At 52.8% G+C, this 12653-nt stretch overlaps 3 protein-coding genes and 1 pseudogene across 4 annotated transcripts, besides 1 other annotated feature; 1 reads left to right on the plus strand and 3 right to left on the minus strand.

Annotated features, from left to right (window-relative positions):
• Positions 1–2150: 2150 nt before the first annotated feature.
• Positions 2151–3943, minus strand: NCS54_00162000 (Threonine dehydratase; the record flags this gene model as incomplete). Its single annotated transcript, XM_053147243.1, has 2 exons — positions 2151–3680; positions 3734–3943. The coding sequence occupies 2 exons, from the start codon at positions 3941–3943 to the stop codon at positions 2151–2153; spliced, it is 1740 nt and encodes a 579-aa protein (XP_053003218.1).
• Positions 3944–4648: 705 nt separating this feature from the next.
• Positions 4649–5185, minus strand: NCS54_00162100 (Hypothetical protein; the record flags this gene model as incomplete). Its single annotated transcript, XM_053147244.1, has 1 exon — positions 4649–5185. One exon carries the CDS (start codon positions 5183–5185, stop codon positions 4649–4651), a length of 537 nt encoding a protein of 178 aa, XP_053003219.1.
• Positions 5186–5875: 690 nt separating this feature from the next.
• On the minus strand, positions 5876–7808 carry NCS54_00162200 (annotated as a pseudogene). Its single transcript has 2 exons — positions 7299–7808; positions 5876–7243 (listed from the first exon to the last, which is right to left on the minus strand).
• Positions 5876–7808: a sequence feature.
• A 1292-nt stretch (positions 7809–9100) lies between these two features.
• NCS54_00162300 (Hypothetical protein) lies at positions 9101–12347 on the plus strand (the record flags this gene model as incomplete). Its single annotated transcript, XM_053147245.1, has 2 exons — positions 9101–10265; positions 10315–12347. The coding sequence occupies 2 exons, from the start codon at positions 9101–9103 to the stop codon at positions 12345–12347; spliced, it is 3198 nt and encodes a 1065-aa protein (XP_053003220.1).
• Positions 12348–12653: the final 306 nt, after the last annotated feature.

A 12653-nucleotide genomic window follows, 5' to 3' on the forward strand; every position in this document is an offset into this window, starting at 1 on the left:
ATTTCGGTCACCCCATTGATAACCTCGTCAGTACTCATACACTTGCTTCAGTTTGGGCACGCCCGCATCGTACCGAATGAACGAGGCCAGGGGCTGCGAATCTGGGACACGCCAACTCCTCCACTAAACAACCTGTCGACACTCTCTTCATCGTATGTTCCAGATATCGCCCTATTCCGTACAATAGAGCTATCCCAGGTTACCGTCCTCACCTTTTTCTACCTTCTGGGGTCGGTCTTGGGTATTCATGCCCATACGGCAAAGGCCCCTCTGGCAACACAGACCTTTGAGCGCTTCTCAAGGAGAACTCAACAAAGTGTCATTTGGGTATATGTGCCTCTTCCTCGCAACGACCACGTCCTCCGACTTGGGATCCGAGGGAATGAGCCTGTCATATATAAACCTAGTTTTTTAGTAAGCCCCAAGGCCCGCGGTCGACTTTGAAGTAACAAATTACTCTAACCTGACCAGATCCGCACAAAACTCGCTGGCGATATTGTAGTAGGCCCGTGTCAAAGACAAGATAGCCACGACTTCATGTTTGACAATTCACCGCCTAAAACGCTTGTTTTCAGCTCACAGGGACGGCAAGGGTTACACTTTTTTTTTTAGAGTGAAATCGAATCCTGGCTCCAGCTCAGAACCGCCAACCCCTTTCCCGTTCCCAGTCCTGCCCGGGAACCCCCCTTCTGACTTGCGCCCAGTCCATTCATCAGCTTCTCTAGAACATGTTCACCAGATCCATATCTTTAATTGCGCCGACGCGGGGCTCTGCAAAGGTCTTCTCATGAAATATAGAAACGGCGGAAAGAGGGCAGTTGGAGAATGTCGGATCGGGGTCGGCCCTGTCACAACCTGCGTAAAGCCATCTCGGATATGCTTCCGGCGCATGCTGTATTCACCACGCGGGGTAGGTGTGCAGCTTGAGGCAAACGAGGTGCAATGCACTCGTAGGGACCACCACCATCAGAAGGAGGAGGGCTGGGTGTGTTTGGGCATGGAAGGACATGTCGAATTCTGGTTCGACAACCAGGCATCACGACTTGACATATTCAGATTTGAATAGAGTTGGCTGTGTTTTATCCATATCTATACGAAATTTACCCAGCGCATGTTGAGATAACCCATGCCACCATGAGATCAGTCAGTGAGGAACTCGAGGTAAAGAGCGTTGCCATCGAAGGGGCCGGCAGCTGAACACCATGCCAACCCTTGGGGTTTCGTATATGGAAGTCATTGGATGAGGTAGCCTAGTAGACAACCGCGATACCTGGAGACGAAGCTCAGTAATGTAACAGTGTATAGATATTACATTGACTCTAATCACGTTTCAATCAACCCTTCGGCGAATAGCTATCCTTCCAAGACCGTGCCAAAACATCATCTCCTTAGAACCTAGAACCTCTACACACAAGGCCTCATGACCTAGTAGGCGCTCTTCCCTTTGGCGTCCAACGTCCATGTGAAAAAAAAAAAAAAAAAAAAAAAAAAAAAGGTTTGCTCAGATGACCCGTGATACGAAAACCCACGTCTTGCAAAACGAAGGTTACGAAACTCTCCAAGATGCCGAGACATATTAGATATAGCTTCTTATTCTTCAACACACTCGATCTTTTCAGTTCATTCCCGCGAGTCTCGTCCATATTAGAACCAGCACGGCCGGCCTAGGTCCAAGAGTAGGTCCTCACAGCGCTTAGAGCAGGCGCTTAAGACGGGCGTTTATAGAAAAATGTCCTCTCGATCTACCTGTTGTCGAGTAAATTCACTATACGAATGCTCCTCCACGGCTTTATCTAGGTCGGCATCCACCGAAACACACACCTCCCCTCGATGTGAGGGAAAGTTGGAACGGGACCAGGAAGATCTTGCGGCGGATAGTGACGGTTACCAACGCCGCCTTCGGCACAAGCACAACCACGATAATTCCCTCTTGCAGGTATAGAACTTGGAACTGTATCTACTTCGTCTTTACTTTTCCAGTTTCCTAGGCATGCAAACCAATCTAGTCTATCTACAATCCAACACATGACGCTAAAGTCGACGGCCAAAACAATTACTTCTCCTTTTTTGAAAATTAAAATCATGGTCTCTTTTGATACCCAACGCCCCCAAGCAAAACCCCGAATGCTCATGCTGTCTCTTCCGTCCTCCTAGGTTCTCAGGAATGTCTTGAAGACGTCCGAGTCGGTACAGTCCTCGTAAGGATATCCGATCTTGCGCAAAAAGTTTTCCAGCTCGGGAACCTCGTCGTCAGGGCACACGATGCCTGTGACGATCTTGCCCACGTCTCCGCCGTAGTTACGGTACTGGAACAGGCTGATATTGAACTTGGGCCGCAATGTCACCAAGAACTTCTCCAGAGCACCTGGACGCTCGGGGAAGGTGAACATGTATAGCCGCTCGTGAGGAACACCGGATCGACCACCGACAAGATATCGGATATGGCTCTTGGCGAGCTCATCCTGCGACAGGTCCGACACGTTCATATTGCCGGACTTGATGCGCTCGATAAGCATGCGAAGCTCCTCGGATCGTTGCGCAGCAGGTGCTGTAAGTGAGAGACCGATGAGGATGTTGGCCACCTCATCGCTCGCGTATCGGTATGAAAACTCGGTAACAGCATGGGGCATGATGGTGTTGATGAGCTCGGCAAAGGAACCAGGGCGCTCAGGGATCTGGACGGCAAGCAGAGCCTCCTTGCCCTCACCCATGCTGGCACGCTCGGCAACAAATCTCAGACGATCAAAGTTCATGTTGGCGCCCGACGTCACGGCGATGAGCGTGCGCTTTGAGTCTCTCGAAGGGTTCTGGGAAACGTATTTCTTCAGACCGGCGATGGACAGGGCACCAGCTGGCTCCAGGCCTGAGCGGGTGTCGTCGTACATGTCCTTGATGGCGGCACAGATCTCATCAGTTGAGACCTCGATAACATCGTCGACAACCTCCTTGGCGATGCGGAACGTCTCCTCTCCGGGGATCTTGACGGCGGCACCATCGGCGAACAGACCGACCTCCTTGAGCAAGACCCGCTCGCCCTTTTTCAAGGACTCTGCCATGGCATTGGCGTCGTGGGCCTCGACACCAATGATCTTGACATGGGGAGCCATGCGCTTGACATAGAGGCCGATTCCAGCAATGAGACCACCACCTCCAACACCGCAGAAGATGGCCTCCACCTTGGCCATGTTGACCTGACCAAAGAGCTCGTTTCCAATGGTTCCCTGACCGGCAATGACATACGGATCGTCAAACGGCGGGATGTTGATGAGCCCATCCTGCTTCGACCGCCTGGCGCACTCTTCCTTGGCAGCATCAAAGTCCGCGCCATGCAACACGACATGACCACCGAGCCGGGCGACGTTCAAGTGCTTGATACTAGGTGTCGCCTCGGGCATGACAATGGTCGCGGGGATCTTGAGCTTGCGAGCCGAATAGGCAACACCCTGGGCGTGGTTACCAGCAGAGCAGCAGACAACACCCTTCCAGCTCTTGGCCGGATCGAGGTGGGCCATCTTGTTGTAGGCGCCGCGCAGCTTGAAGCTGAAGACGGGCTGTTCATCCTCGCGCTTGAGGAGGACCTTGCACTCGAGTCGGTTGCTCAGGTTGACGGCGTGGGTGAGGGGGGTGACCTTGCAGGCCTCGTAGACTCGGGACGTGGCGCTGGCGATAAGGCGAAGGTACTGTACTGGTGAGCTTTCATGATTCGCATGTTGGTCAAGAGGTCGCAACTCACGTCAGGATAACCCGTGGGAAGAAGATACTCCTCTGGTACTATCTCCTTGATCTGAGCGCGCTTCTCCTCGGACGGCGTCGAAGGGTTGGCGCTGTATTCAGTCAAAGCCATGCCGGTAGTAGGAGTATGCGGCCTAGTGTCGCCGTTGGTTCCATTGACGACGCCATTGGCGACGACGGGGACCACAGGGGGCTCATGTACTGAAGGCATCGTGGGCGGGAATGTGTAGGTATGATGATGGAAGGAAGAGAAAGAGTCGGGTCAGGAAAGTGCTGCGTTGTAAAGCAGAGCAACAAAGCACTCTAGTCAGTCACCGCCGAAAGATCGGACCTGAATTTTTGTTAGCTCTGGAGATGAGCACCACGGGTGAGTCAATTCGCACGTAGCGGGCACTTGGCAGATGGAGGACCGTGCTGCAAATTATCAAGTCTCCCCCCGGGTGCGGATGTGCTCGACGCGGCCTGTCCGAACCCCGTCAGAGGCCGATCCCAGGCCGGTTATCGTCTCATGAATATGCATTGATGCTCGTCTCGACCAGCCCCGAGATTTCCCTTGCAGAGAGGACCCCATTCATGAGGTAATATTCGTGAGCTTCGATCCAAAGATGCTTCAGGGAATACGGATAGAGATTAGGGAGGTACCTCTCAAGAGGCTCTTAGCTGCCACGTGAGAAGAGTCCGTCTCTCTTCGCGGTGGCGGGGTTGCTACGGCCGAGCTGGCGGGGTTCGATATCGGAGGTCAAAGAGGCACGGATCCAACCAGAGCCAATGCATTTCAGAGAGGGTGTGATTGGTCATGATTGAATGGAACACCAAGAGCTGGACAGGTTTGTAGATCATTCTCATTAATACTCATCGCTTATAGGTAAACTCCAAACTCCTATGTCTAATAAAAGCAGTCTGTTCCTCCATACCCTCACTTGTTTTCAACTTCCTGGTACGCGGGTGGTGCGTCCCGCTCAGTGTGCCGCTGGTTCACAGCATCCAGCTCAAAGACGTTGTCGTGACGTGTATCCCTCACTCCAGAGGGCATATCCCTCATCTCAAAGGATCCCCCAGCCTCTCTCGTCTCGTGCACATTGACATTTTCCGAGGGCCCCTTGGTGATGCCAATCTTTTGCATGCCCGACTTAACAAGCATGACTCCGGCCTCCCGCCTCTCGGCCCGCTGCAGATCTCGCTCCGCTCTCTGCTCGGCGCGGAGCATGTCCCGCTCAACACGTTGCATCTTTCTCTGGTAGCGACGTTCCATCTTGCGCTGGTGACACGAAGAGCGTCCTGTCGCCATGTATGCGTAGTCCATGTTTGGTGCCATGGGCTGTTGCTGGGGCTGGACGAGGTAGGCTGGTTGGATGCGATGGTTACAGCAGCCGCCGGTAGAGTTGGTGTTGTAACGACGAGAGTTTTCCGAGGGAGGAAGGACGTGGCTAGCAATAAGGCCGACGATACCCATGTTGATGTTTTAAAATGGTATCAAGTAAGAGATGAAGATGGTGTTGATGTTGGTATAAGTGATGGTCCTTGGTGGACTTGGTTGAGCTGTAGGGTATTTGTTATAGGGCTCAAAGGCTGTTCTTGAGTTGTGTGAGGATGCAGAGACAATTTCTTCTCCCATCGCGATCTATCCTACCTCTTATACACGAATCCTTTCATTCTCAACCTCGTTATCATTCCCAAACAAGCCCTCCATTCGAAATGATCATCATGCGAATGCGCAGCCACGCTGACGCAACTCCCCTTCTCGAATCGCATCCCCGAAAAGGCTTGGCGCCGACGTGGAGAAGCCGATTCGAGCGCCACTCTTCCGGCACCGGGCCAATCAGCCCCGCCAACTCGGCCTTCGCACTCGCTTCCGTGTGCGCGGGAGGCCACAATGCGTCGCAAGTCGAGAGGCGCAACACGGGTATGAGTGCCGAGGAGGAGTTTTCTGTCGTAGGGCTGAATCCTTGTGAGGCAGTATTCAGGTAAACGCGGAAAAGTCAATTGCTCCGGTGCGAATGCGAAACGCCTTGTTTAACGTGTTAAGAAAAAATGTTAATCCTCATTGTAAACGTAAACCATGTTCAATCTCTATCTAGATAAGTGACAAGTCTAATAAATGCATCATGATAATATCCCTCGTAAATATAACTCCATGTAATCATCAATATGACTGGGACAGTTCCCAAAAGGCTCTAAGTAGCGTGAGCCCTCCAACTTGTGTCTCTATCGTTCTTCCCCTGCCTCGATCGTTGGGGTCTTGTCTCTTTGGTTTGAATTCCCCAGATGAATCTCTTTTATTCATCGGCGTTTGGGCTCCAGCAACTCTTCCCAGGAACGGCTCATCCGACCCCGATTCAGATGCAGTCCAACGTCCTGTGCCTGGAAGCCACCTGTGGCGTCCTCCCCACGTCTCATCATCCGGTGTTCCTTGGTTGCGATAATCGGTTGTGTTCTCGGCGTTGTGATCGATGCCGTCGTTATCCAAAGTGACGATGGCATCAAATAGACCTGCACCCCACCACATACCGAATAGACCTGCTTCATTGCGAGTCTCGAGAGCTGCGAGAGCATTGTGCCTGACCCAACCCAAGTATGATCTGCAGGCTGTCGCATGCGCTGCCTTCACTCGTCGGTAGCCTCGCATATCCGCTGTTATCCCTTCATCAACTCGGAGAGGGTCAAGAGGGACGCAGAAAGTGATGAAGTGATGGAAGAAGATGCTCTTGAAGGTCTGTCCGTCCTGTGAACAAGTACCGCTCGCATCGCATTGTTCTTCCATGATACCTCCTCGGCCGAGACCTCTCCAGGGAGGCAACTGACCGGGACGCACTTGTTTTAGGTCATCCACAGGCTTGTTGTTCTTCAAGCTCCATCCGGTTGCTTCAATGACTGACTGAATCAAGATATGGCCGTCCTCCAAGTATGATGCGCCTCCGGTCACCGCCCAGAGTCCTCGCTGGCCCGTCAATAAGACGCCTTGGTTATACGTGTACACCATCTCATCTCGTATATCGCACTTTGTGTTGCCAGGCTTACTCCGGTCGATATGGTACCCATCAACAAATAGACCACGCGAATTGGTCATGTTGACATTCATGAGCCAGTTGTACCCCTCCATAGCAGCCTCGAGATGTGCAGGGTCGTTATCCGGGAACGCGGCGTTTGCCAACCAGGGGGCGGTGAAATTGTCGCCGGGAAAGTGCTCATACATGGAAATCGATGCCGATACCCAGAGTTCGTTGGTGATGGCGTTCTTGTACGGGTTGAGACGAGGATTCCAGACCATGCCTCCGTTGCAGAATCTGGTTTCCCACCCATGAGAGCCAAGGTTCCAGAAGATGCGGGAGCGATGGGCAAATGACGAGAACCAGTTGTAGCCCTGCCAAGGCATAGATTCAATGATTTTCCTGAGACCACTGCCTGTGATCTCCTCAGAATTGGTTGTTGAATAATGCAAGTCTCCGTGAGTTCTCACGAACTTGATGGCCTCGATCCAGCCAAGTGCCACCCAAAGGATGTCGTCGTACGCCTGGCCACAACATTAGTCCATAGATCAAACCTATGAGATGCGTTGAATTACTTACCTGGCCACGGATGGACAGGACATCTTGTCCAAAGTAAGAGCCGACCAACTGTGCATAGAATGTCGATATCACATTCTCCTTGACCCTCCAGTCGTTGATACCGTCCAGATCCACAGAGTCGATGGATTTGGATAAAGTGGTCAACATTCCAGCAACGGCAGTCCCTGCAAAGGCAGCTGTCCAGTCTATAGCAGAGGGCCATGTCGCATAATCAGGTTCGAAGAAGTGGTCTTGCAAGACGGAGAGGGCACTGACAGCATCCTCAAGTATATGTGACTCGGCAGGAGTAGACCTTGGGATCTTGGATGAGAAAGTGAGAAAAGTCTCGGGAATTGGGCGACAATTTGTTGGTGGTTCAGTATAGAGGACAGGACAGTAATGTTGACGAGTATCTTCACGGCTCGGAGCAGCTGACGTCAGTTGAATCGCAATCAAGCTGGCGAGGCCAGCAATGACTATTCGCCGAGCCATGGGAGAAGGTGAAAGGTCCAGATTCAAGGCCAAGAGGAATTCTGTAGTGAGTGAAGTAAAAGGCTTGCTGGTCCTGACGCGCGGTTTTTACGAGATAAGGCGATCCATATCGAAATGTGGCGATGCGGTTTCGGAGGTTGATAGGATGGAGTGAGATGAGCCAGCATCCGAGGAGAGAAGGAGACGGATGAGACCGCTAGCTGAAGCAAGAAAAGCCACACCAAAGTGTATACGAAAATGCAGAAAAAAAGAGAAACAAGGTAAGAAAGATGACGGAAAAATGTCGAGATTATCTATCGGTCAGGGTCCTGAAGTCGAGACAAGGTGCGACGATCTGCCCCACCACCAAAACGAGCAGGTCACAAGAACTACTGCGAAGACATGACTAGATGGAGATTCTAGAACGGATTTTTAGGGTTGAAAGAGACGGTGAGTGAGTAAGGGGTCAAAGGAAGCGATGAGGAGCGATGGTCATGTGTGAGAGATCAAGTCTTAGTTGTTAGCCGTGTTCGCATGTTTTGAACATGGATGATTGACTGTGTTGGTTCATGATGCAAGATCATGGAATTAGACGCGATGTCGCCATTTCAAGTCAGTGATAAGGCAATCACTGTGAAGGAAGCAAGGGGAGAGGAATTAATACGGATATGCATTCTAGCATAGGGTAACTCCCAGGTATGAACCTATCATGGACATAAATGACGTGTCTGAACGCACTGTACCTACATTAACGCGATGTTACTTTTCTGACCATGCACACTCAACGCGAGAAAAGGCGGCCACGGCCAACGCATTCGGCGGTGGGTGTTTTGCAGCCCAGGCGTGGATCAGACCCAACACAACAGCCCCGCGCCGCGCTCCATTCTAAAGACGTGGAGTGAAGGGCTGACCCTGCCCAATCGCTTCAAGCTTCAGTGGCTCTTTAGCGCTTCAAGCTATTAGCCAGCGCGCTTTTAGTGGCTGCCGAAGTGGGGCCGACGGCAATGCTTTGTTTACTTTCGTCCCAAAACAGACTCAACCCTGGCTTCGACCCAAACACAACTAAATCACTTGGGTCTCTCTTTCTCTCAGCCAAAAACACCGTCACTTTCTTACTCCATCAAGTCGTGCCTCACTTCTTTTCTCATGTCTCTTGCGACGCGTTCTACTTTCTAGATGCATCGCACACCTCAATCCATTTAGAATTGATCCCTTTCAACATCCCGAATCACGACATACCCTTCCCAAACACGCGCCGCGGGTGCTTTTGCATCCTCACCTCACCTTCCATTATTGTTCAACTTCCAAGCTCCCGCATTATTCGCACGCGCCCACACGCGTGAGAAAGAGCCATGGAGGTGGACGCCGCTAGCAGATACCGCTCTCGCATCCTTAGAGAAATGAAGGCCAACCGCGACAACCCATTCAACTCACCGCCCGAATCCACCGGCTCCCACGGCACCGTTACACTGTCTTCTGTCTTTTCCGACCCGGACGGCGAGTCTACACGTAGACTCAACGAGGACATTGCTCGTGTCACTGCCCCCAAGAACCTGCCCGTCAACTGGGAGGCTGCTCACCGCAAGTGGCCCGAGTTTTTCGGCATGCCCAAGACGCGCGAGGTGCCCGTCTTCGAGGACAACACCGACACACGGCCGCTGAGCGCCGAGTCCAAGGAGAACAAGCCTCCTGCCTCCGCCACAAAGTTCCAAGACAAGTTTGCCGACGACACGACAAATCCCACCTGGATGGGCTCCAACAGAACCCGCGCTGAGATGCAGCCTCGCGTCGACAACGAGTCCGACTTGTCTTCACTGATGGCCAAGTCACCTGCCCGAGCTCTTTCCAACCCCTCTTGGGGCAAGAATACACACAACCCTAGCCCGCTGTCTAAGGTCCACACGCGGGTAGCATCAGAGTCCTTGGCCGAGGAGAAGCAACAACGTCGAGAGTCACTCACCAACGCCCTTAACCGCCTTCGCAGCGCGTCACAAAGCCCCAGAGTTAACCAACGAGACCAGGAGCAACGCGAACGGTCCTCACCACAGATGTCTTCAGCAAAGTCTAGCCTAACAGCCGTACCTTCTTCGCCCCACTCCATGGGTAGCCCTGCCCATAACGAGAGCAACGCGCGCTCCTTTTTCCTGCCAGAAGTCTCCCACCTGGGTGACTTTGTTGATGGCACGCTTCAATTCAGCGGTGCGATGAGAAATGGAGTCCCCATCTTTGTCAAGCACGGCAGAGTCCACGACCGATTCGAGAAGCCCTCTCTCGCTAGCCACGCCGAGGTTGATGAGCTTGAGGTACCTGAAGATGAGGAGAAGATCTTTGTGTCTATGGATATGATCCGTGAAGAGATCATTTCTCTCCAGGAACACTACGACAAGGTGCAAGAATACGCCGAGAACCTCCAGCAACAAGTTGAGCAGCTAGAGGCCCAGCTCAAGTCGCGCAAATCCTTCGACCAGGAGTTGGCTTCTGCCCAGGTAAATGAGCAGCTACTGGCCCAGAAGAACCGTGAGATCCCCCCCCCTGAGTACCAAATATCCTACTAACTTGCGAATAGGGTTGGAAGTGGAAGTATCAACCCTTCAGTCGCGTCTGGAGCAAACCTCGCGAAAGATCAGCCTTGCCGAGATTGAGAACGATGCGATGGCCCAGGAGAGAGATCGCGCCGTGAGAAAGTTGCAGGAGGCATGCGAGGACATCAACAAGCTCACACGCAAGTTGAGCACCAAGCAGAAGGAGCTGGAGACCACCCACAAGCAGCTCGAATCGACCGAGCAGATCCGCAGCGAGAACGACACTCTGCGACGGGATCTGGTATCTTTGAAGCATGGTCGAGACTCGATGGACCTTGAGAACAAGTCTCTTGTGTCTGCTAATGAGGCGCTGCGAAAGGAGAATGCTAGCCTGAAGGAGGAGGCTGAGTCGCTGCGTTCAGACAGCAGCGGCGTTCGCCGGGAACACGAGTCCTTGATCAGCGAGAACCGCTCGCTGCGGACGAATAACAAGGCCTTGATGGACGAGAATGAAGATCTTCGGGAGAATCTCGATGGCCTCCAGCATGAGCTTGACGCCGCCAAGGAGGAAGTCGAGGCGATTCAGCAAGAACTTCAGGCCATGTTGCAGGAAAAGTCGACTCTCCGTGAGGACAACGAGAGCCTCGTGCGACACAACGAGAAGTACTTTGGCGAGAACAAGATGCTCCGACGCGAGAACTCGGGCTTTGAGCGAAGCATTCACGACCTTCATGATGAGAACCTCAAGCTCAAGGATGAGGTTGAGTTCTTGAAGCAGCAGCTCGATCACTGCCGCCCTGCCCCTAAGGAGGACTTCTCTGCTCGTCTCGACGATGAGACTGAGGAGAACATGACCTCGGCCTTCTTCATTCCTGACATCACGATCAACACCAACACTAATGAGGTCGACGCTGACGGCAACGCCGAGAACACCGAGACCAAGGAGCTTCCTGAGCCCACTGAGGACAGTGCCAAGCTCCCCACGATTCCCGATGTGACGGAGGAAGAGACACGCAACACTACCAAGCGTGACGTTACTACACAGAGCGAGTCGAAGAAATCGCGAAGCAAGAGCAAGACTTCCAAGACCAACCAGCCCCAAAAGGTTGCCTTCTCGATCCCGGCTAAGGCCTCGCAGAAGACCAGCTCCAACGTGGCCAACCACGGTAGCAAGCGCCGAACAGTGTCTGAGGCTAACCAGCGAAACGCTATGAAGGGCATTGCAACCTATGACATGGATACCTTGGAGGATAATGATGAGACGACCGGTCTTCAGTCTGTCGACAACACCACCCAGGACTTCTCTACTCAACTGAGTGTCGTCCCGAAGGCCCGTAAGGAGGTCAAGTCTCGAGAGCAGAAGCAATCGACTACCCAGAACACGACTCAGAACACGACTGTTCACAGCGAACGATCCCAGCACACGCGCTCTCAGTCACGGACGTCTCTGAGGCACGTCGTGGTGACCGACGTCACGGCTGATAGCATCAAGAGCATGGACAAGGATACCTGCCCTGTTCTCTCAAGCGACGCCAAGCGCGTTCTCGATAACCTTTGCGAGCACAACTGCCGCAACTGCACCGTCTGCAGCCGAATCACTTCTCACCGTGGCGTCCTCTCGTCGGCTGATGTTGCCGCTGGCAAGAAGCGCGTCACCGTCCCCCGACCGGTCCCTGTTAGTGACCGCGATCTGTCGGTTGAGGATCCGACAGTGCGTCCCCTTCAGTCGCCCGGCCATGCGCTGGCCATGGTCATCAAGGGTCTGGAGGATGAGTCTCATCATCTCCAGCTCGAGTTGACTCGTATCCAAGCCAAGTACAATGCTCGTGACAAGGCTCTTGGTCGCCGTGAGCGTGTGAGTCTCGCCGAGAGCATCCGTAATCTCCTGAAGCAACTAGAGGCCAAGAACGATCAGATCTACAGCCTCTATGATGTGCTTGAGGGCCAAAAGGCGGCTGGCCAGGCGATGAGCGAGGAGGAGATCGAGATGACGGTTCTCAACATCACGGGCATGACAGTCCGCGATGTCACCAACTGCAGCGACCAGCTGACATGGGAGGGTATTCCTGAGTTGTAAAAGGAGCACTGACGCGGATGCGGAGTATTTCGGACAAGGCGAATTTGGAATCAATCAAATCATGGAAAGGCGTTTTTGGGTTCATGGTCCGTTGGATCAGCCAGGCTTGATGAAGGCTGTCGCAGGGAGATGGCATTTCCTGAGGAGTTGGTGGTTAATCAGGGTTATTAAGGACTTGACTTGTTTAATGTCTCGCGCGTTTTGTAGAAATATCCATCATGACTCGCAAGGTTTTTGGCGAGAATGACTATGAAGAAATTGTTGAATTACATGTTTACTGTCATCTGTCTGTCTGATGTGATGTAT

The sequence above is a fragment of the Fusarium falciforme genome, chromosome 1 (assembly GCF_026873545.1).
Source record: "Fusarium falciforme chromosome 1, complete sequence".
Lineage (NCBI taxonomy): Eukaryota > Fungi > Ascomycota > Sordariomycetes > Hypocreales > Nectriaceae > Fusarium > Fusarium falciforme.